Source organism: Corythoichthys intestinalis, chromosome 15 (assembly GCF_030265065.1).
Source record: "Corythoichthys intestinalis isolate RoL2023-P3 chromosome 15, ASM3026506v1, whole genome shotgun sequence".
In the NCBI taxonomy this organism is placed as follows: Eukaryota; Metazoa; Chordata; class Actinopteri; order Syngnathiformes; family Syngnathidae; genus Corythoichthys; species Corythoichthys intestinalis.
The window spans coordinates 13600587-13626140 of record NC_080409.1 but is presented as its reverse complement, the minus strand read 5'-3'; the positions used below and the strand labels follow the sequence as shown (position 1 = coordinate 13626140).

General features: G+C 43.7%; 1 protein-coding gene across 1 annotated transcript; it reads left to right on the top strand.

Annotated features, from left to right (window-relative positions):
- Nucleotides 1-103: 103 nt before the first annotated feature.
- LOC130931249 (4F2 cell-surface antigen heavy chain-like) lies at nt 104-24368 on the top strand. The gene is made up of 8 exons (XM_057859886.1): nt 104-1038; nt 13823-14013; nt 17184-17357; nt 17891-17988; nt 18063-18205; nt 18851-19160; nt 19235-19309; nt 23921-24368. The coding sequence occupies exons 1-8, from the start codon at nt 722-724 to the stop codon at nt 24260-24262; spliced, it is 1650 nt and encodes a 549-aa protein (XP_057715869.1). The 5' UTR covers nt 104-721; the 3' UTR covers nt 24263-24368.
- Nucleotides 24369-25554: the final 1186 nt, after the last annotated feature.

The following is a 25554-nucleotide window of genomic DNA, read 5'->3' as shown; positions in this document are numbered from 1 at the left end:
TAGCTAAGAGGCTGAAGAGCCCGGGCGGTGACGCCATAAAGGCACGAAAAGACGCGCGCTTACGCAACAACAGACAGGACTTAACGGTGCGCTCGACTTTTCGAGTATTTCAGACGGCATGGGTTTGTTTGGATATCTTAACAAAAATATTTTATTAGATTGAAGAGTACTATGGGATGGGTTAAACTAGCTTTGCGCTTTGTCTGTTTTTATTGTTATTGTCTCATTTAAGAACTACGGGGGAGAAAAAAAAATCTAGCTCTGTGGGGAAAAAAATATCTCACCTTACATCCACTAAATATACCCCACCGTCGGACTCACCCGGCTCAAGATGGCCGCCGACACACCCATTGGATAAAACATCTAGACATCTAGCGTTTTAATGTGATATCAATGGTCAGAGCGCTGTACAGCCTGTAAATTGATGCCTTCAGAGCGCTACGGAAATATGAATGATCATTCATTAACTCATTACGAGCCCCTCCCTTTTTACGTCCGTAGCCGCCAGTGGCAGTCAATGAGTTAACCAAGAAATGTAGATGAAAGGTATTTGTCAAAATTCAAGAGGAGTTTGATGGAAATGACGTCGCCATGAAAGATTATCAAGTTTCCGGAAACCCTGAACGCAGCACGGCTGAGACGAAGCCGGGCACAGCGAGCGACCAACGAATACAACCATTGTCTACTTTCATTCCTTCACCAACCGTTTCTGGTGAGCACCATGGACCAGAACGAAGACCAGAACCCGAAACCGGACCCGGTGGACACGGAAGTTCCGGATGCTCCACCCGAGCTGGCTGGAGCTCGGGGTGAGGAGGCTGCAGCTGCGGATGCTGCTGATGCGACGGAGGCCGAAGTCAGCGAGGTGGTCCAGGATGAGAATCAGGAGAAGCAACCCATGACCGCCGGGGGGGACCAACCCGGTTTCGCTTTGTCGGAGAAGAACGGTTGCGTGAAAGTCAAGTTAGAAGACGACGAGGACGAGAAGTTCACAGGGCTCAACAAGGAGGAGCTGATGCGAGTGGCAGGCACACCAGGGTCAGATTTTTCACAGATCGTTTTCACTCTTTGACGGCGGTAGACTTCCAATCCATTGGGCCTATGAAATAAATGCCAGCGATCTTTCGATCTTAAATATTTGGTACTAAATTACTGCATGCCATTATATCTTGCGCAGGCACTGCTTAACTCATTGATGGCACTAGGCGTTTGAAGTGGGAGGGATTGCAGCGAATGATCAAACGCTGCCACCATAAATGGATTGGACGTCTACTTGTGATTAACTCTTTTCAATGCCGTACCGCAAGGACCACGACACTTTTGTTCATTAATATCCATGACGTTTGCAACGGTGTACTGCAAGCAACACGTCACTTTTGCTCATTAATATTCATGACGTTATCAATTGTGGCTAGGCGGGTCAACCTCCCGTTTGACCCCAATTGTAAATAAATGGAAATAGTGTTCGAACAAGATGTTTACTGAGCTAAGCCTACCAATTCTGTCTGAAAATGATGCCGCTTGTGCCAAATTCACTGGTAAAGTTGTGGAAGAACATACAAATGTTCAGTTAAAGAGATGGTTTGTGTTTGAGTGTCAAGGGCTGAAAAAGACGGGGGAAAAGACCAGAGCCGACCTAAGCTTAGCCTTAGCCTTTTTTTATCAACACCCTTTTCTTACGCCACTGCCAATGACATTCTCCTGTTTCAGCAATCTATCCTTTACCATCATATGCCCTGTCTTTCTTATATATTATATCCTCTGGTTGTCTTACGTCTCTGACCGTTCTTTGAGGTATTTATGTGTAGCGATCGCAAATGCTACTCAGTGACAGCCAACGAACACTTTTAATTTTTCATTAAAAACAAATCTTAATTCTATAATTTATTTTCACTTCCCCCTGACTAAAGTTGTTTTTTTTTTACAACAGCAAAGGTAACAGTGGCATTCAGATACCATTTTAATGTTTTTCTGGTCATTCATTGTCAGACAGAAGCAGCACAGCAAAACACCACGCTAAAAAATAAGTTAAAAATATCAAAATGGCTTACCTCTTCGTCCCCTGAAGGACCATGGCCCCTAACGAAATGTTTACTGCATTTGAAGGTGAATGGCTTCACCTTGCTGGCGTTAAACTGGTCTTTTGACGTCCGCACAAGTTGATCCATCCTTCACATTTTTTGTTTTCGAGTTTTTGGTTTCGGAAAACGTATGAAGAAAACATCCTTCATATGTCGTAATGTCTAGAGTCGTTTCTACAAGTTCCATAGCAGCAGTATTTGATCGGCATGTTCTTTTTTGAAAGATTATCGGAGAAAACAAGCAGAAATAATATGGTTTGTATGCGAGGGCGTGTCTATAATGTCCCTTTTCCACGTTGCGATGGTGACGTCACGGTCTCAAAATAGCATTCGTGCGGTACACTATTCATGGCATAAGCAGGAGAATACCTTTCAACGTTCCATCCAAGTCAATGTATTGACATGCAAGGGAAGTCAATTACTGTATCTTAAAGATACTTTTATCAATGTCAAAACATCTGCTGCTTACTCATTGTCTGCCGAACGTTCAGTCCCTGCCAGCCTCCCACTTCAAATGGATTGGACATCTACAAGTGATAAACTAATTTCGTTTCACAGCAGAACAATGACTGGACGCCACACACTTTTGTCATTGTCATAGGAAGAGCGACCAGCGCTCTATTTTTTAAGGCAGCATGCGTAGCTGGCGGTCATCTTGGTTCGGGCGAAATTAGAAACGTACCTTTTGCGCATCATCGGCGGGGCCCCGATAGCAGTAATGTCACTTTAGCACCATAGCGCCGTAACACCAGTTATTGGAGAGTATTAGGACATAAAGTAAACAAATGCAGTGGAATAGGTGTTCTTCGATATTCTCTATGGAGCATGTTCGTAAAGCAGCACATATTGAAGATTACCGCAACATTCTATTACATTGAGCGCCACATAGTGTTTAAAATGTGTGAAAAATTTAGAGTCATTCTTAAATGCACATTTACAACAATATTTAGCAACTGAAATATTTATGTCCAAATAATAATTGTTACACTTAAAGAAACACTTGGTAATTTTTAAGTTTTGGTGGATTTTAGCGACGCCGGTGGACAAAAGCAGTAGTGTTGTTTCTTAAGACCGCGTTTCCCATAAAGACCAGCACTGTGTTTTCATGAGGACCAGCGCACACCCGCAAAGTGTTGTAAAATCATCAATCAAAATCAATCGCCCGGTCGCCTGCAGATGGATTTAACTTGTTTTCAGTTCAGTTTCAGTTTATTCGCACATCAAAATACAGTACATAATCATACGCTAGCAGTTCACATGTTAAGATGGGCGAACAGGACACTCCAAAGAAGCTGTGTGAAGGATGAATAGTAATAAGGTAATGAATCCAGTTGTGGCTAAATAATAGCATATGACGGTTAGCAACCTTGTGGCCACCCCACCCAAACTTGGCAGCGCTGGCGAGTTCTTTTTGTCTTGGGGGCTGGCATCACACCAGCGAGAGAAAGCCAGCCTTTTTTCCTCCTCAGACAAAACTTTTGTCTATTTTGTTGCTCTGCTATCTTTGCAGAATTCGCGCGAAAGCTTTTGCATCGACTTCCATGTTTATAATGAATATAGGGGTAAGGAGGAAGTGACGTATGCTGTAAAGCAGTCAACACATTTGTAGTTTTTTGGGTGTGGCAGGGTTTCTGCCATCCTCCTCAAAGTTAATTAGTGCCGGTGAAAGCGATACAGACCCCCTCAAGATATAAAAAAGGTGTCATTCAACTAGTTGTCAGTTGACATATTATCACAAATGTTTTGAAATTTTTTACAAAGGTTCAAAAGCTACCTAGTGTTGCCTTAAAGTGCTTGTGACACGAAAAAGCATGTTTATTTCATAATACACGCGGTATTTTATGCTCCTGAATGATATGGACCGCTTGGATGTGTGTGGAAGCGATCGCTATATTTATTTAGTTTTTTTAATCCCGCGCCAGGAAAATGAGTGACTTCCGGCTTCGGTCTCGCATTGAGCAGGAGGGCGCTGTGACGTGTACGGTAGAAGACGTCCTCTTCACGCTACAGTGTACTGTTGTGTATGAGGACGAAGGATTCAGCTGATTTTGCGGATTAATACTTATATTTTTTGCATCACGCCAGCCAAACGGCTGCAGAAAAATCATTCTGTATGCGGGAGAGGCGTATGCGCCTTTTTGGAGTTTCAAAAGGTTCCCATTCACCGTGGATATTTACTGTGGGACCATTGGACTTACAAGGAAGTGAGTAAACATCTTGTTTTGTATTATGTCAAATACGAATACAGTGATTACAAAGTAAACACTATAAAATTCCTTTAAATAAAGGACTACTTACGTTTGATCATTGATAGGCATGTAAAAAGCTATCCTCACGCTCATTAGCAGTTAGCTGTTAGCACGTTAGCTACACAACAATTCCAGCCACCCTCCTCCAGGGAACGAACTGTAAATTGCTCTCCGCCGGGCGGTTTGCCGATCCGCAAAGAAACTCGACAACCGGGTCGTCATGTCAAATAATCCAGGCTAGTTATGTGTGATTTTCCACTTCGAAGACTTTGAAACATCCCTCGGTTCGGGTTAGCATGTCGGCTAGCTGTCACTCCTTCTGGTCTGTTTACATTCTCCGAAGCCGGGGAAGGGAAATGACATATGTCCGATTTAGGCGTCATAAAATATCGTTCGGCAGGTGTGACAGTAAAGGTAAAGTCGACTGTTTTGACCATTATGGAGTAATTTTGCCATGTCGTCTTGAATAAATGGATTTTTATTATTTTATATTCCATTTAGCACAAGTTATTTGTCATGACCATGCCATTTATTTAGCAATTGGGGAAAGTACTTGGGTAAAAAGAATATCCTGTAAAAATATTGAAGTAAAGAGACAGAAACAATGACATTTTGCCGCTCTCTTCGTCGCGTTTTCCTCATTGTGAATAGTTCCCCCTCGACGGGCTGACTGGTCCTTCTCAAGCCATTTATATAGCTATTGGGGAAAAATACTTGGATAAAAAGAATATCCTGTAAAAATATTGAAGTAAAGAGACAGAAACAATGACATTTTGCCGCTCTCTTCGTCGCGTTTTCCTCATTGTGAATAGTTCCCCCTCGACGGGCTGACTGGTCCTTCTCAAGCCATTTATATAGCTATTGGGGAAAATACTTGGATAAAAAGAATATCCTGTAAAAATATTGGGAGTAGAGAGACTGAAACAATGACATTTTGCAGCTCTCTTTGTCTCGTTTTCCTCGTTCTGAACAATTCCCCCTCAATGGGCTGAATAGTAAAACCGATGAGCCTAGTCTACCGCTGACGTCATCCACCTGTTGGGGACGCTAAAGCCCTATAATTGTAGGCGTGGCTAACCGGCAGATTAAAAGACTAATTTCTCGTCATCTGCGCTTTGCTAAATTGTTGTATATAGTCGAATCGTCTCAAAATATGATTCTAATTCACATAATAATGCCATTTAAGACTTTTTTTCTGGTGTCGTATGCTCTTTAAATGTTGAAATCCAGAAGTAAATATTTGATTTAAATCTAAATCTTGAATATAAATGTTAAATCTAAATAATGTATTTAAATATAAATGTTATATCTAAATTTAAATATTAAATCTAAATCCTAAATGTTGACTCTAAAAAGTGTATTTAGCTAGAATGCAATTGAAATGACCAGCGACCGGAAGCAACAAAATAAAAGGTGGCTGAGCTCAGACTGTTGTCATTGAAAAAAAAAAAAAAAAAAAAAACGTATGCTCTTAACGGCGTCAATCATGGGTCATTGTGTTAACAGTATCTTAGTGCAAATAGACGTTTGGAGACACTTTAAAGGCTTTTTTGTGTTTTCCGTGTTACTTTTATGTAAGTACGAAGACTTGATTAGTTCACATCGGGCGTACCGGGCACTTTCAGGTGGGCCAACACACATTTTTGGGCGGTTGACGCTGTTTAATTAAAAAATATTTAAAAAATAGTTTCTCAGCCGTAGCACGCGGCCCATTCGTTGCGCCATTTTTTATTAGTTTGTTAGTATCTCGCTGCTCCACTCACCCCACCCCTCGGACAACTAAAACGGAAATGAATGAGGGAGGTGCTGAGAACGCTGCTGAAAAGCATGAGCATGTGTACGTGTGTAAAGAGAGTGATTAGTAAAAAGAGAGAAATTAATGAGCAGACTAGACTCTACAGTGTTATTTTAGTTTTCTATAAAGTCAGTTTGCATGTGCTACAGTTTATAGCTATTATTTTCACAAAGTTAAAAATTTATAGCTATATACGTATATTGTGTACATTTCCACACGGTGGGACTAATAATGGTTTATCCAATTTTATCTCAAGCTAAACTGTTAAGAACGTTTTTTTAAAGTCATGGCAGTAAAACATACAGCACCTAATAATTGATAAATAATAAAATGAATTAAAATCAATATATAAAATATGTCAGTAATAAACATCCTGTGCCCCTCTTTCTCTATTAGTTAAACCAGACTGCTGAAAAAGGAATGGAGGAGTCAGAGGGAGAAGAGGCAGATTATGATTATTTCTAAAAACATTTATGTATATTTATATACTGTATATACAGTACATGCCAAAAGTTTGGGCACACCCTATTCATTGTAACACAAATGAAGGTCCCAACCCCATTGATAATGAAGTAATACATTTCTCTGTTCAATCCTGAAAAGGCATACCAGTGAGGTCAAAAACCATTTTAGCTGACTCCCTCTTTAAGCTCATCATGAGAATGGCAATAATTCCACATGTGGTCATTTATAGTTTTATTAACTTCATTGAGATTTTACCATGTAAATAGACACTGACAGGAAAATAAAGAAAACGCACGAAAGAAAAGGTGTGTCAAAACTTTTGGGAATGGTCAACTGCAACAAGCAAGGAAGGTCCTGAGAAGTCAGCTCAATGGCAAAAAGAGGTCCGAGCAATTAACAGCTGTGCCCCACCCAGTCGTCAGATACCCTGCTGGGAGAAAAAGCAGGCCAAAGGTTCAGACCACAGATGTGAAAACACGGAAGTTGCTCACCATGCATGGATGGTTCAACCCCAAATCGAGTATCCAGAGGCTATACGCTAAGCACAAGGAGAGAGGCCTTAGGTTTATGAGCATCAGGACCACTATCCAAGACAAAACATCCAAGCTCCACGAATACATCACAAAGATGGCCCCAAAAGACAAAGCACTTAACGAATTTCTCAGGCACTGGAAACTAGAAAAGAAGAAGTCGGAGGAACCCCCATGGGAGGAAAAACCTGCATGGGATGTACCACCGTCAGATAACTGAAGTGGCAGATCTGAACAAGTCCTTCAAATGGTTAGAGAGGGCTGGACTAAAAGACAGCACAGAGGTGCTAATCATGGCAGCAAAGGAGCAGGGCTAGAGCACCAGAGCAATAGAGGCCCAGTGTTATATTTGTGATGCCGAAGAAACACACACGTTTGCTTCCAACAACAACTTTACTTAGACTAACTTGCTTCCGCATTCCCAATAACCCCAACAACTCCGATGGCTCCCCCCAAAGGCACCGGAACCCAACTACATTAACATACATGCAATAACTACATTGTGAACATCACATTTTCCCCCTCTTCCCTTGAGAAAAAAACAAAATCACAAACCTTTAACCGTAACATGAAATGCCCCCCCCCCCCCCCCCTCACCCAAAGTCTCTCATGTCCCGATAACATAATCGCCATGCCAGACCGGCGGGGCCCTTGCTCTCTGAGGATGAGTCGGCTGGCGGGCCGCCCCTGTCTGTGCAGCAGGGAGAGTCCCCTCCTGGAGGTTTCCTGGACGCGGCCTCCAATTAAGGGATGCGGCCCGGGAGAACGTTGGAGGGGTGACTGTGGGGGGTGAGACTCTGTGCAGCCGGTTTGAGTGCCAACGAGTCCCATTCTCCAGACGGTATGTGACCGGACCCAATTGCGCTGACACCCGAACAGGTTCAGACCAGTACGACTTCAGCTTGTTTTGACGGTGTGCATACCTGATCCTGACCCAGTCACCAACCGAGAATGCCGGGGTCTTGGTATGATGAGTGACAACAAACAAACCTCCCCTTCATGCGGGCTTGTGCACTTTGGACATGGGCCCTGACTTCTCGATGCTCCTGACCCTCCTGTATACGTGTAGTCACAGCTCTCAGACGGTCCAACGGTTGCTTCAGCTCTCGCCCTATCATCAGCAGCGCAGGTGAAACTCCCGTGGTGCAGTGTCTCGATGCTCGGATAGTCAGGAGGGTACGATTTAGAGCAGCATTAAACATTTGCCCGTCTTCTAGGCAGGCTCGAATGCCCTCTTTCAATGTTTTGTTCAGTCTTTCTACCCCCCCGTTACCCTCTGGGTGATACAGCGCTGACCTGATATGCTTGATGGACCGCTGTGCCAAGAACTCCTGGAACTCCGACGACGTGAATTGAGTCCCGTTGTCCGAGGTGATGGCAGCGGGGAGGCCCCAACGCCCAAAAAGCACGTCCAGACTGTTGATCATGGCGTGCGTGGTGATAGAGGACAACTGCACCACTTCGGGCCACTTAGAATGTAGGTCATGCACGACAAGCAGGTAGCGTGCATGAGCAGGTGCCCCATGCAGCTCCCCACAAAGGTCAATCTGAATATGGCCCATGGTGCTGAAGGCCATGGTGTTGGGTTAAGAGGTGCCGTGGCAGGCTTGCCTGTCTTACCACTCAGGAGACAGCATGAGCAGTTCCGTACCAGGTCCTCCACATCAGTGTCGATTTGAGGCCACCACACGGTGTCACAGCAACGTTGTTTCACCTTGACCACCCCCAGGTGGCCCTCATGCGCCATATGCAGTACTCGACCCCTTAGTCTCTGTGGAACAATGGTGTGGTGACCACGGGCAAGGCAGACTTCTCCCCAGCACGAGAGTTCATCCCTGACCCGGTAAAAGGGTAACAGCTGGTCTTCTACCTTATCCGGCCATCCATTCTGAATGTACTGGCGGAGGGTCACGAGGGTATCGTCCTCATACGACGCCTGCTGCAGTTCTGCCAGCGTGACCACCGTGCTGAGAGGCCCGTGCAACACATGGACCCAGTCCTCCTCGCACTCCAGCTCAGGCGTTTGATCAGTCGTTGCCCTCGTGATTGAGACTGCCCTGGAGAGGAGGTCGGCTACTGTATTTGCCCGTCCAGGCATAAACTCCAGGTCGAAGATGTACTGGTTCAGCCTGTCTGACCACCTCAGCAGTCTCATTGGCTTATGACCTGAGCCTTTTGTCGCCAGCAATGCCGTCAGTGCTTGGTGGTCTGTGCGGATTGTGAACCTCCTGCCATACAGAAAAACATGCCAGCGCTCGCATGCCCACAAACAGGCTAGAGCCTCCCTTTCTCCCACTGAGTACTTCTGCTCAGCCGGGCTGAGGGCTCTGGAGGCAAAGGCTACAGGACACTCAACTCCTCCGTGGACCTGCGAGAGAACAGCACCAAGTGCCACTCCAGATGCGTCACAGGTGACCATAGTGGGCGCAGTCAGGCTGAAGTGTGTCAAAGTAGGAGGGGACGTAAGCTGCTGCTTGATTGTTTGTACAGCCTCACGGCAGGCTGGGGTCCAGCGCCACGCGGCATCTTTCCTCAGGAGCTGTCGCAGAGGGGCCGTTGACTCAGAGAAATGAGGCAGGAACCGCAGGTAGTAGGTTGCCATTCCCAGAAAGGACGCGAGCTGGGAGGATGACTGCGGGTCTGGCAGCGAGAGCACCGCATCAGTGTGCGACATAATTGGAGCGATGCCTTCTTTGGACAACCTGAATCCCAAAAACTCCACCTCAGCCACACCGAAAGTACACTTATCGGGGTTCAAGGTGACACCGTGCTGTTTAAACCTCTCAAAAACCTGCCGAAGGCGGGTGTCATGAAGCTCTCTTGATGGGGCATGCACCACAAAGTCATCCAGGTAGATGGACACCCCGTGAATGTCAGCCAGGATGAGAGACATTATTTTCTGGAAACAGCTGGGAGCCGACGACAGCCCAAATGCCATGCGTTTGTACCTGAAGACCCCCACATGGGTTACAAACGCCGTGAGGTCCATGCTGACTGGTGCTAGAGGGACTTGAAGATATCCATTACGCAAGTCCATCTTACTGAAAACTGCAGAGCCATGAAAATGCCTGGTCAGTTCTTCGGCCGTGGGCAGAGGGTATTTGTCCGGGATAATGGCTTTGCTGACGTCCGTCAGGTCAACACAAAGACGCAATCCGCCCCCTCTTTTTTTCACAATCACTAAGTTCGACACCCATGGTGAAGCATTGACAGGCTCAATGACGTCCTCCTTCACCAAGCGGTGTAACTCCACCTTCACTGAGTCCCGAAGAGCCAATGGAATGCGACGCAGCGACTGTATAACTGGACGCACAGACGGATCAACGGTGGGTTGGTGCACAAACCCGGACATGTGGCCCAGTCCTATGAACAGCTCCGGATAGCAGTCAGTCCAGGAGGAGGCGACGTTCAGGATCTGCACGCCTTTTGCGTCAGTCATGGTGAAGCCCAATGCAAGCAGCAGGTCTAGGCCCATGATGTTCGCACCCCTCCGCGTGATGTGGAATTCAGCAGCAGGAACACTGCGCACGTCGTACCTGACAGGAAGGCACGCTACGCCCATGATGGAGATTGGAGAATGGCCATAGCCCGACAGAGGCAACGTCGCCCTTTTTAACGGCACATGACTAAACAGACGATCATACATGTATTTGTTGAGAATTGACACTTTAGCTGCTGTATCCACAAGCAACGAGACAGGCGCGCCCCCCACGTTGCATGTACAATGTTTGAACGATGCCTGCCTGCTATGAACAGCATTAATGGGAACATCTGCTGTATTTAGGCGCGCTGGAGAGGAGCGGCAGCAACGAGCAAAATGGTTCAGTTTATTGCAATTATGGCATCGTTTGCCCTGTGCGGGGCATGCACTATCCCTAGACGTGTGCTTGGATGAACCACAATTAGTGCAACATGCAGGCGCAGCCTCCTTTGGTGCCCGATCCACTCTTTGCACCTCCAGGCTGCACCCCGCCGCGCCAGCATACTCTATCGCTTGGACGGGCGCGTCTGATGACGTCACCAGCTCGTGGATTGCGCGGCTAAACAGGCGGGCTTCCGACAACGCCGCCTCCAACTGCCTTCCGAGTGCGAGCGTGTCAGCGAGCGTCATCGTGTCAGGTTCCAACAACAGCCTCTCCCTCAGCTGACAGCACTGTGTCTTCTCTATTAGCTGATCCACGATAAGTCCATCCTCCAAGCCGCCGAAATCACAGTGTCTTGCCAGCTCACGCAGAGCCGCGACGTACTGGGCAACCGACTCGCCCGCCTTTTGAGCCCTCCGCCGGAACTCAAAACGATACATACGCCGGCTCCGTCCCGAACAAAAATGAGTTCTTAAGCCAGCTATAGCCGTGGCATACTTGTCATCCACTAACGGAAGCGTTGCGAAGATGCGTTGCCCCTCCTGCCCGAGGCAATGCCGCAGCAGCGCGCACTTTCTCGCATCTTCCAACCCTGCGTGACCCAAAGCCAGCAGGTAGTCCTCAAAAGACGCCAGCCACCTATCCCAAGGAACAGTCGGCTCCCCCGGGAAGGGGAGAAAAGGTGGAGGCGGTGGCAGAGCATAATCAGCCATCCTCGTCTGCCAAATGTTATATTTGTGATGCCGAAGAAACACACACGTTTGCTTCCAACAGCAACTTTACTTAGACTAACTTGCTTCCGCATTCCCAATAACCCCAACAACTCCGATGGCTCCCCCCAAAGGCACCGGAACCCAACTACATTAACATACATGCAATAACTACATTGTGAACATCACACCCAGATATACCACAACAGGCAGGATCCTAGGCAAATAGGCCCCTGAAACAGTCCAACACATAATAGCAGGGTGTAAGATACTGGCAGGAAAATAATACATGGACCGCGATAACCAAGTCGCCGGTATAGTGTACAGAAACATCCGTGCAGAGTATGGACCGGAGACCCCTAGATCGCAATGGGAAACACCTCCCTAGGTGGTGGAAAATGAGAGGGCTAAGATCCTGTGGGACTTCCGGATAAAAACTGATAAGATAGTCATGGCCAACCAACCGGACAATGGGATCATGGATGAGCCATTGTGATTGATGTAGCCATCCCCAACGATGACAATATCAGGAAAAAGGAGCTAAAAAAAAATAGGGAAATACCAAGGGCTCAAGGAAGAGCTTCAGAGAGCCCGGAAGGTGGAAACGTCAGTAGTGCTCGTGGTCATAGGAGCACTGGGGGCCGTGAACCCCATACTGGAGAAGTGGCTCCAGCAGATACCTGGTGAAACATCAGACATCTCCGTGTAGGAGAGTGCAGTTTTAGGAATAGCAAAGGTACTGCAAGGGACCCTCAAGCTCATAGACCTCTGGTAGAGGACCCGAGCTACCGAGAGGAGGGTGAGGGAACACTTTTTTATTTCTATATTAGTGCTGTCAGGCAATGAAATTTGATTAATTAATTACAGGAGTTGTAGTTAATTAATCGATTGAATCACATTTTAATGTCATATCTGCTAATGGTCTGCTAATAAAGGCTTCTAGGACATTAAAAAAACTGTAGTGGATAGCTATTCAGATTACGGTTTTGGAGTATGACCATAGTCGCAATTTTTCTTCCACCAGCCTGAATTTTGTATGGAATTTTCACAATTTCCGCAGTGGGTCCTGGTCTTTGTTCCGACAGATCCGGCACAGTCAGTTCAACCAGTGAGGTTTCTGCTAAAACAAGCAGTTCCTGACTGCAATCAACTGATTGCACTTGTAAAACACCAGATTGGTGTAAAGGGATTAATCTCGTTTGGTTAGAAGGAAATCCAGCACCTACTGTGGCCCTTTAAAGACTGGTGTTCTGCAATTCCGGCAATACGCCCTACACAATGCCCAGTGCGCTTGCATGCGCACGCATGCACATGCATGCGCCCATCAGTTAAAAGCAACGAGTACTGACTATTTTTGTTTTTATTGAGTCTTTTATTACCCTTTCATTGCCTCAAAATACATTTTGCACATGTTTCCCTCATACTTTTAAGCATTGTGTTTTCTTGTAGTAACATTGAAGCAGAGTGTTGATCTGTTGACCACATTAGTCACGCAACGTATTTAAACCACCCTTATTTGATATAACTGCATTTAAGTATTTTAAGGCATTTTTTAGTACGTTCTCTCTGTATGCATCTAAACAAAACAAGTTGAAAGTGCACGGTAGTATTTTGGGTGTCAAATTCACCTCTTGTAGCACGTTTTGCCGATGTAGAACATTTTGGCAGAACACCGGTTTGACACCCCTCGGCCTCGAATACAGTAAATATACGGGAAAACACTCCACAAGCTATGCTACGCTAGCACCACCCCCACTTGGGTTATACGTTTTACGGAAGAAAACAATGTTTTATAAGGGCTACTCTGGGCCAAGGTTGACAGATATGTGATTCATGAGTCGAGAATTGCTTTAGTTACAAGAAAAAAAGAAAAGAAAAAAAAACCGGAACAATTCACCACGCTCCTTCTTATTGTCCCGTCAATAACACAAGGACATGACAGAAATGCCAAGGCCATGTACTACGAGTACATGTGCAAACACTACTTTTAAACACCACATTTTAAACACTGTGTGGTGCTAAATGTGACAAAATGTTGCTGTAATCTTCAGTACGTGCCGCTTTACAAACGGCGCCCCATAATTCTCATTTAGCAGCTTTAACGTTTTATTTTTACTTGTTTTGTGCAGGTGGGTGCGTACCCGTTGGGCTTTGCTGGTTTTGTTCTGGCTGGGCTGGCTTGGCATGCTCGGAGGCGCCGCGCTGCTCATCGCACAAGCGCCACGCTGCCGAGAATTGCCTGTCACCCACTGGTGGAACAAAGGGGCGCTCTACCGCATCCCCAGCGTGCAGGCCTTCACCTACTCAGGAGACATCGCAGGTGAGGGTGGATAGGAGATATGTGCGTTTGTGTATTTGCTCGAGCTTCCACATCCAATATGGCGGACGCGCTGACCCACGAGAGCCGTTCAACCGATAGCGGGCGCTCCTGGTGCAGTATTCAAAATGAGATATGACGCCACCTTTCGGCAACTCATTTATAGTGGGGCAAATAAGTACAGTATTTAGTCAACCACTAATTGTGCAAGTTCTCCCACTTGAAAATATTAGAGAGGCCTGTAATTGTCAACGTGGGTAAACCTCAACCATGAGAGACAGAATGTGGGAAAAAAAACAGGAAATCACATTGTTTGATTTTTAAAGAATTTATTTGCAAATCATGGTGGAAAATACGTATTTGGTCAATACCAAAAGTTCATCTTAACACTTTGTTATGTACCCTTTGTTGGCAGTAACGGAGGCCAAACGTTTTCTGTAACTCTTCACAAGATTTCACACACAGTTGCTGGTATTTTGGCCCATACCTCCATGCAGATCTCCTCTAGAGCAGTGATGTTTTGGGGCTGTCGTTGGGCAACACGGACTTTCAACTCCCTCCACAGATTTTCTATGGGCTAGGCCACTCCAGGACCTTGAAATGCTTCTTACGAATCCACTCCTTTGTTGGCTGGCTGTGTGTTTGGGATCACTGTCATGCTGAAAGACTCAGCCACGTCTCATCTTCAATGCCCTTGCTGATGTATCTCTCGATACATGGCCCCATTCATTCTTTCCTTGACAGAGATCAGTCGTCCTGGTCCCTTTGCAGAAAAACAGCCCCAAAGCATAATGTTTCCCCCCCCACTTCACAGTGGGTATGGTGTTCTTCGGATGCAATTCAGTATTATTTCTCCTCCAAACACGAGAACCTGTGTTTCTACCAAAAAGTTTTATTTTGGTTTCATCTGACCATAACACATTCTCCCAGTCCTCTTCAGGATCATCCAAATGCTCTTTAGCGAACCGCAGATGGGCCTGGACGTGTACTTTCTTCAACAGGGGTACACCTCTGGCAGTGCAGGATTTGAGTCCCTGGCGGTGCATTGTGTTACTGATAGTAGCCTTTGTTACTGTGGTCCCAGCTCTCTGTAGGTCATTCAATAGGTCTCCCCGTGTGGTTCTGGGATTTTTGCTCACCGTTCTTGTTATCATTTTGACGCCACGGGGTGAGATCTTGCATGGAGCCCCAGATCGAGGGAGATTATCAGTGGTCTTGTATGTCTTCCATTTTCTAATAATTGCTCCCACAGTTGATTTCTTTACATCAAGCGTTTTACCTATTGCAGATTCAGTCTTCCCAGCCTGGTGCAGGTCTACAATTTTGTCTCTGGTGTCCTTCGACAGCTCTTTGGTCTCGTCCATAGTGGAGTTTGGAGTGTGACTGACTGAGATTGTGGACAGGTGTCTTTTATACTGATAATGAGTTAAAACAGGTGCCATTAATACAGGTAACGAGTGGAGCCTCGTTAGACCTCGTTAGATGAAGTAAGACCTCTTTGACAGCCAGAAATCTTGCTTGTGACCAAATACTTATTTTCCACTCTAATTTGGAAATAAATTCTTTAAAAATCAAACAATGTGATTTTCTGTTTTTTTTCCCACATTCTGTCTCTCATGGTTGAGGTTTACCCATGTTGACAATTACAGGTTTCTCTAATCTTTTCAAGTAGGAGAACTTGCACAATTGGTGGTTGACTAAATACTTATTTGCCCCACTGTTAGTGTTTTTACAAGTTTGACATTTATTTTTCATCTGGTCTATAATCACATTAAATAATGACATGTCAAATAGACAAATACAACTGAAATAAGTATTTTTTGGAGAATTCCAATTTGTGGCCTTTCTGTGATTACTTCATTGACAAAATTTTTCAACCCCTTAAGGATGTAAACTTCAGTACTTTTTGCAACGTCCTTTGCAACAATAACATCCTTTACGTGAAGCACAGCTTAACACAAGTTTCTAGCAGTGATCCACAGGTATCTTTGCCCATTCATCATTGGCAAGGCCTCCAGTTCATTAACATTTTTGGGCTTGCGTGCTTCAACTGCCATATTCAAGTACCACCAGAGATTTTCAATGGTATTTAAGACTGGTGATTGTGATGGCCACTCTAGAATCGTCCAACACTTCTTTTGCAACCGAGACGTGGTAGATTTTGATGTATGCTTATGATCATTGTCCTGATGGAAGGTCCAACCTCACCCAAGCCTCAGGTTTGTCAATGACTGCATGACATTTGCATCCAAGGTCTCCTGGTGTTTAACTGAATTGATAATACCTTGCGCACGCTGACGATTCCCTGTACCTAAAGACGCAAAACAACCCCAGAGCATGCCCCCCCCCCCACACACACACACACACCCACTGTGCTTCACAGTAGATAGGGTGTTCTTTTCTTTATAGACCTCATTCTTTCTCCTTCACACGAACCTTTGATCGATTGGCCCAAAAAGTTCCGGTTTGGTCTCATTACTCCAGAAAACAGTATCCCAAAACCTTTGTGGTTTGTCCACATGGTTTTTGGCATACTTCTTGTGCTTTGGAGTCAGCAGGGGGTTGCACCTGGGATGGAAGCCATCATTTCGCAGTGTGCGTTTTATTGTCTGGGATGAAACCTCAATACCTTCCTATGACATGTCCTGTCGTAGTTCCTCAGCTGTCACCCGGGGATTTTTGTCCACTTTTTGCTTCAGGTATCGCACAGCAGTTGCAGACAGTAACCTCTTTCTACCACGCCCAGGTAGCGTTTCCACTGTGCCTTTAGCTTTAAACTTGTGGGACTGTGTCCCCAATTGTGTCTCTTGAAATTTTTAGTCCTTTTGCTATCTTTTTATATCCATATCCTTGCTTATGAAGTGAAATGACCTCCTCTCTGAACCTTTATTCTTAAGAGTGGTGGACTTGGGTGGTTGAATAATTTTGTCAATGAGATAAACACAGAAAGGCCATTCATTGGAATATTCCCAAAAATATTTTTGTTTTTTTCAGTTGTATTTGTCTATTTGACACGTCATTATATTATGCGATTATAAACAAGATGAAAAATGAATGTCAAACTTGTAAAAACACTTATCCACTATAGGGGTTGAATAATTTTAAACACAACTGTAAATAAATAATAAAGGTGGACGCTAGGTTGTTGTTGATGTTGTTGTTGCGTGTGTCAGGTGTGCGGCAAAAGGTGGACGCCTTGTACCAGCTGAAGTTTAAAGGTTTGGTCCTGGGGCCGGTCCACGTGGCCCCGCCCGATGACGCCACAGCGCTGAGCTTTCAGGAGATTGCTCCTGAAGCTGGAAGTCTGGAGCAGTTAAAGGATCTTCTGGTAGTCGCACACAGGAAGGGTGAGTGTACACGCCAGAGCTGCATTTTCCATTGGACATCCAGTGCCGTTGGTGGCACTAAAACATGAATATTCACAGCTGTTCCATCCAGTTTAAATGAATTATCATGTCAATGTAGGCAATGAGTTAATTTTGGGTCACTTCCTTGTTCATTTTAGGGTACTTTTGGGTCATTTCCTGTTGATTTTGTGTCACTTCCTATTGGTTTGGCGCACTTATGTGACACTCTATGGTCACGTCCTGTACATTATGGGCCATTCTGAGGTCACTTCCTTCTGATTGGTCACTTCCTTTTGACTTTCTGAGTAATTTCCTGTATATTTTGGGTGACTTCCTGTTGATTTTTTTATATTTATGGGTCAATTCCTGTCCACATATCACTTCTTGTTGGTTTTGGGTCATTTCGAGGTCATTTCCTGTTTATTTCGGGATCACTTCCTATTGATTTTGGGGCATTTACGGGACACTTCCTGTATATTTTGGGCCACTTACTGTTAATTTCGGGTAATGATGACACTTTGTGTTCTGTGTAGGGATGTCTGTTGTTTTGGACCTGACACCGAACTACCTCGGCTCTAGCAGGTTCTGGTACTCCAACGCCAGCGTGACAGCGGTGGCCGAGAAACTGAAGGTGAGCGTTGTCAGATGGGGACCCCCCCTGCCGGCAGGGGGATCCCGTTCATCCCTGATCATCTTTGCCCTCAGTCTGCGTTAGTGTTCTGGTTCAGCGAGGGCGTGGACGGCGTTCAGCTAGCGGACGTGGAGTACGCGGCCGCCGTCGTGCCGTCGCTGTGGGAGGACATCCGGGCCATTGTCAGAAATGGGACCAACGAACAACCTGCGAGGAGGTCGGAAGATTTCCTTTTGATTTTGGGTCACTTGTTGTACATATTGGGACATTCCGGACTCATTCCTGCACATTTTGGATCATTTCCCTTTTGATTTTATGGCATTTCAAGGTTTCTTTTCATTGGTCACTTACAACTGATTTTGGGGCATTTATGGGCACTTCCAATACATTTTGACTCACCTTTAAATTTTGGGGTCATTTCCGATATATTTCTGGGGAATTCATGGGTCAGTTCCTGCAAATTTAGAGTCACTTCCTTGTTAATTTTGGGTCATTTCCTTTACATTTTGTGGCATTCCAAAGTCTGGGTTTTGAGGCACTTATGGGTCACTTTCTATAGATTTTTGGGTTACTTCCTTGTTAATTTTAAGAGTAGGGTTAGAGTTTGGAGTTAGAGAGTTAGAGTTTTGAGGCATTCTTAGGTCACTTCCTTTATATTTTGGATCATGTCCTGTTGTTTTCTTGGCATTTCTGGGTCACTTCCTGTTCATTGGTTACTTCCTGTTGATTTTGGGTCACTTCCTTCTGTTTTTTCCGGCAAATAGTGGTACTCCCTTTTATTAAAGAGGCAATGATAACGCTGTGTGTTTTGCATAGGCATGTCTGTTATTTTGATATTAAAACACCGACTTCCTCCCCGCAGACTCCTGATGGGCGTGAGTGAGCGCCGTTCGGCTGCGGGTGTCTCTGCCGTTCTGGCGTCCACCGGCGTGGACCTCCTGACGTCTGAGGTCCTCCTGGATGACGACATGGAGACGCTGGTCCAATCCGTCCTGGAGTTGTACTCCGCTAACGGGCCGATCGGGTTGGCCTGGAACCTGGGCGGGCGGAGTCAAGGTCACATGGCCTCGCTTGTGAAACCAGATTTGGTGCCGCTTTACCAGGTGTTGCTCTTCACGCTGCCTGGGACGCCCGTGCTGGAGTACGGCGACGAGATCGGGCTGACGGATGACGTAAGCGTGGTTCCTTATGCGGCCACAAGGAGGTGCTGTTCACTCAGTTTTTTTGTTTTCTGTGGACTTTGAAGGACAACAAGTTTCCAAAGATGATATGGGACGACCCGGCGCAGAAAGAGGAGGAGAAGCTTAACGGCACCTTGAAGGTAAAAATAGAGTAGTGCCTTGAGATATGAGTTAAAATTTTTCCTGGACTGCACTTGCATGTCAAAACGCATCTCAAATCATGGGTGGAAATGGTATTAATTAACCCCTTGAAATCAGAATTTACATTAAACATAACTGTATATACTAGGGGTGTGTATTTCCTCATATCTGGCGATACAACTAGTTTTGACAATTCACAGGTCACGATTCGATGCGATCCAGATTAATTTAGTGCTGCAACGATTATTCAATTTCGATTAGAAAAAAAATATTTAAATTAAATTTTGTTGCTTTGAGTATTCGTTTAATTATAGTGGCATTGTTAAGGTTTAGTTTGAAAGTGTTTGCATTTCATTTTATTGATTATGGTGGATACACTAAACTTTGGTTTGCCTCATTTCACATGGCTCAATCCAACTGCTCCCTGTTCAGACCAACATAAGATAAGTTTTTGTTTGAGCGCTTGTTTTTTAATGCATTCGTAATTAAGTTTATAGGTATATTTAGCCGTTTTTTGTGGGAATATATGTTTGAACCATTTGTTAGGAGCATTGTAAAAAAAAAAAAAAAAAAAAAAGTTAGCATTTTATAGCATTTAAGCTAGCGGAATTTTGCTATGTAAGTTTTTCTTTTGTTGTACATGGATCCTTATTAATTTTATTTTTTTATACCATTTGTAGCTCAGCTCATTAATTTTTCATGTTTCTTATCCGATTACTCGATTATTCGAACTAACTAATTCATCGATTAATCGACTACTAAAATAATCGATAGCTGCAGCCCTAGATTAATCCTGATACTACACTTGAAGACGATTATTGAGATATTTGTATATCACTTTAGAAAAAAAGAAAACAAAAGGGACATCTTTTTTTTTAATGTAAAACCATACGCAGAGTTTAAGGGGGGCTGGGGGGTGCCAGGCCCCCCTTGGTGGCTGAAATGTGTCATTGCATGTAATTGACTTTCCGAAATAATATTTTAACATTAAGAGTTTTCCTGTAAAATATTGTCTATAAAAGTTGTAAAGCAATACAACAAAAAAGAATGAAATTAACAAAAAAAGATATTTTTAGTAATGGGTCAAAATTATTTTTCGAACATATCACGTGACTAGCACCTTAGATGGATAGCAAGATGGATATACATAATTTTTTCAAACTTAAGCTTTCAAAAGCGACAACAACTACTGAGCAAAAACCAAGAATTGAAAATGTGGACCATGAAATGCCAGAGAGAACCGCCAAAAGGGTTAGCAGAGTTTCAGTTTGCCCCACTTATTTGTATAACTGAGCCACCACCGGTGTTTTGCCAATGTAGTTACCCCCGTCAAAAATTGTATCCCCTGACCGCGAGAGCACACACACAAACATTAGTTATGAGTTATGTCGACTTAAGGGAACATAAATAAAGAAAGAAACAATTAATTGAAGCCGGAATAGAACCACAGTTATATATTTTGGACATCGACGTTTATTAAACTGGAGAAACTCCATACAGGACTTGAATTACAGTAATAACAGTTATAGGTCATCCTACGAGTAAAACATTAAAACATTGCCTTTTTTTTACATTCAGTACATATGTTACGTTATACGACAGAAAAAAAAAAGTTTTTTTTTTTTTTTGATGGATGGGCCAAGTTTTAAAACCTCATAGATAAATACATCACCAAAACAGGGAAATCAAGCAAATCAGTGCAGCGCAGCGGCTCTGCCCAGGGGATACAATTTTTGACGGGGGTAACTAAATTGGCACGACACCGGCAGTCATACCATATTCACTGGATGATGATCTTGGTGAAAAGTATCGCTGTCCTAAGCGGCTTGATTTGGAATTCCCATCAAGAATGATGGGAAACAAAAAAACGCTTATTTTCAACTTATTAATATTAATATTCTTGTAAGTTAATTTTATTGCTGACACTGCGTATCGGGGTCATCAACATATTGTGCCCCACCCCCAAAAGTCAAATTCCGCCTATATGTGTAAAACGTTTATAGACAAGTTTCCGAGGTACTTCCGCTTCACTGCTTGCGGAGGGGGGTGCAGAGGGCCTTTGGGGGAATACGATACAAAATCAAACATTTCTTTTTTAAACATCGTCATATGCTATTGTTTAGCCACTGGATTCATTACCTTGTTACTTTTCATCCCTCACACATCTGCTGGATACAAATGTCGTTCAATCCGTCTGCAGGCAACCGGGAAATCAAGATTTTACGACACTGTGCGCTGGTCCTTATGGGAAACGCAGTCTTCCTTAAAGTTCAGAATTTTTTACATTAAGCTTAATGTTCGAGTTAGCGGGGGTTAATTAGTCTGTGGAGTTGATTTCAACAATTTTTGTGCAGTTTGTCAGTTATTTGTTATTTTTGGTCGCCAAGATCGACCAAAACTTACCTAGTTACCTAGTGTTGCTTTAAATGCGAGTAATTGCATTCTGTATAATAATGAATGGAAAAGTATAGTATTCAGTTTTTTTTTTATTTTAAATGTAGTGTCATATTCATGACATTAATCTATTTAGATTTACTCATGAGCATTGGTGTTAGTAATTATTGGCATTAACAATGGCAGGCTATTAGTTTATTTTTTGATTGATTTTATAAATTTTATTAAAACGAAAACATTACGAGGGGTTTTAATATAAAATTTCTATAACTAGTACTAACATTTATCTTTTAAGAACTACAAGTCTTTCTATCCCTGGATCGCTTTAACATAATGTTAATAATGGTAATGCCAGCTTGTTGATTTATTGTTATAATAAACAAATACAGTACTTATGTACCTTATGTTGAATGTATATATCCATCTTGTATTTCATCTTTCCATTCCAGCAATAATTTACAGAAAAATATGGCATATTTTATAGATGGTTTGAATTGCGATTAATTGCGATTAATTACGATTAATTAATTTTTAAGCTATAATTAACTCGATTAAAAATTTTAATCATTTGTAGTGTTGCACCGATACCATTTTTTGGGCCCGATACCGATACAGATACCTGGCTGTGCAGTATCGGCCGATACCGATACCATTCCGATACCACTGTTTGCAAAAAAAAAAAAAACATATATATATATATATATATATATATATATATATATACACACACACACACACACATATATATACGTATATATGTAATATATACACATACATATATATATATACATATATATATATACATACACACACATATATATATATGTATATATATATATATGTATATATATATGTATAAGGGATGCAACGGTACAGTTAAGTCACGGTTCGGTACGATTTTCGATACAATTCAATACATTTAATGCTCTGAAACAGAGAATACAACTGTTATTATTTATTTATTTATTTATTTATTTATTTATTTTTTGGTAACAAGCAAAAATAACAGTGCCATCATATAATCAAGCATTTTAGTGCATAATATTTATGTGCCCACTTCTTACTGATCTGAAGAAATTTTGTATATAAGTGCTGAGAACAATCTTTACTGTTTGTAAAGTGGGGCACACTGTTGATTGCTGCAGCTCTCTTAGCAGCTATATTTACCATATAAGCAAAACATCCTATTTGTGGTCCGAGTCCATCTGTAACATGTGCTGAATTAACAGTATTTGCAGCATTATCTATAGTCACTGGTATGGATTGATTTGGCCTGCTTAACTTCCATTCAGTCATGGCGGTTTCTAATTCATCAATGGACAATATGGCGTCACTCTGGGTTCACGCAGCTAATGGCATGGGATCTAATGTATCAAATCTCGGTTGCTATTTGATGATATCTAGTGTGTGCGCGCAAGAGTTAGCATGGGATCAAACATAGGATATCTAGGTCGCTATCTGATGATATCTAGTGTGTGCGCTGCGCCGCTTGAGTGTTTTCTGCCCACAGAAGTCACTTCTGCTCATTACTGCACAGCACCAGCATATGAGAATCGACTTTCATAAACAGGACGAGTTTAAAGTACGGCGCTCTTAATTTGCCACTCATTGTTCATCATGAAACCATGAGTTTGCTTAGTCTCTCACGGTCTTAACCTTTCTGATCCCATCGGCGCACGAATAGCGGGCGTTAGCTTACGCATGCTAATCGTTTGTGAATCCCATAAAGGAAAAGCAGCGTAACATCACGGACATGCATTGTAGTGAACATCCTGAATATTGAAGACGAAGATGATATTTTCGTTTGGTAAATTCGGGACAAAAACATACAGATGTCATGCATCGGGATTTGGGAAGTGAGCTCACGTGGGTAAGACAGTTCATTTGCCCTCAAGTGACGCTAGTAGATAGTATCGGCGCCCTAAATGTTGGTACTCGTCGATACCGATACCACCAATTCGGGCCGGATCGGTGCCCCCTGCCAATACTGGTATCGGTATCGGTGCAACTTTAATCATTTGACACCCCTAATATATACAGTACGTTAACTCGCCCAGCCGTAGTTTTAACTTGACAAGTTTAATTTTCTGATGCAATAATTTACAATATTTAAAACGATTAATTGAATATTGTCATGAGACTTGACAATTTCGAATTGGACGCCTGTGACCGTCGATTGCAGCCAATAAATTAACAATGCTGACCCATCTTCGCAGGAAGCCATGGCCCGCCGTGCTTCTTCTCGTCTGTTGGTCCGCAGTCTGAGTGACCTACGCGCAAAAGAGCGCTCCCTGCTCTTCGGCGATTTTGATGTCATCGCCAACTCGTCCAAATCGCTGGTGTTCGTGCGCTCGTGGGACCGCAACGCTCGTTTCCTGGCCGCCTTCAACTGGGAGTCAGAGGAGGCTGGGCCCCTGGGCAGCCGGGGCCTCCCGCCGCTGGCCGAAGTGGTTGTCGCCACCGGCGGCACCCTCAAGGCAGGCGCCCACGTGGAACCCGCCAAGCTGCGTCTGGGCGCCGGGGAAGCGGTGCTGCTCAAGTTTCCCTATGCTGGCTAGAGCCACAAAAAGTGGGCATGATGTCGTGGTGTTTGTTTGTTCGTTTCTTCTGTTTAAATTGTACTGAAACAAAAGACAAATAAATGTAAACGTGACCTCAATGGGGCACCAGTTTGTTGTCTGTATTCTTTGCTAATAAGGACAAACTCTCTATGCAAGACCAAGAGTGCCAAAATAAATCAACAAAATATATATTTTTTTATATTTACAAAGAAATATAGATTTGTAATTAATTTTTGATATTATAATACAATGTGGGAAAAAAACTAGAAAATCACATTGTTTGATAATTAAAGAATTTATTTGCAAATCATAGTGAAAATAAGTATTTGGTCAATACCAAAAGTTCATCTCAATACTTTGTTATGTACCCTTTGTTGGCAGTAATGGAGGCCAAACGTTTTCAGTAACTCTTCGCAAGCTTTTCACACACTGTTGCTGGTATTTTGGCCCATTCTTCCATGCAGATCTCCTCTAGAGCACTGATGTTTTGGGGCTGTCGTTGGGCAACATGGACTTTCAACTCCCTCCACAGATTTTCTATGGGGTTGAGATCTGGAGACTGGCTAGGCCACTCCAGGACCTTGAAATCCTTCTTACGAAGCCACTCCATTGCCCTGGCTGTCTGTTTGGGATCATTGTCATGCTGAAAGACCCGGCCACATCTCATCTTCAAACCCCTTGCTGATGGAAGGAGATTTTCACTCAAAATTTCTCGATACATGGCCTATTCATTGTTTCCTTTATACCAGACATGTCCAAAGTCCGGCCCGGGTGCCAAATGCGGCCCGTCGTCAAATTTCATCCGGGCCCCAGCCTCCGTCATAAAATTAATAACGTCTAGCCCGCACACAGACTTAATAAATTGGTCAGCAGTACTGCTACCAGCATATATTACACACTAAATGCTGCTTCTCATTTACCCACTAAAAGGCAGCAGCACTCTAAGCAACATTACCCCGTGTGACCCTTTACTTCCAATTTTCTAAAATGGCGACAAGCAACAAAAAAAAAAAGTTGACTGCGACGGCAGACACTTCAAGGATAGGTGGAAATTGGACTATTTTTTCACTAAAATACGCAACTGTGTCTGCCTCATTTGTAAAGAGACAGTTGCTGTTTTTAAAGAGTTCATTGTGAGGCGATATGACCAAACAAGACACGCTGACATGTACTGTACGACAAGATTACAGGAAAGATACGCAGCGAGAAATTGAAGCAACTTGATGCTAGTTTAATTTCACAGTAGCAGTATTTTGCAAGAGCCCGAGAGTCGAAAGAGAACGCCACAA

Bases quoted from the DNA above. Each gene is read 5' to 3' on its own strand.
- LOC130931249 (XM_057859886.1), top strand. From the start codon at position 722: ATGGACCAGAACGAAGACCAGAACCCGAAACCGGACCCGGTGGACACG. The intron at 1,039-13,822 runs GTCAGATTTTTC...TGTTTTGTGCAG, and splicing joins CGAGTGGCAGGCACACCAGG to GTGGGTGCGTACCCGTTGGG. The intron at 18,206-18,850 runs GTCGGAAGATTT...TCCTCCCCGCAG, and splicing joins AACGAACAACCTGCGAGGAG to ACTCCTGATGGGCGTGAGTG.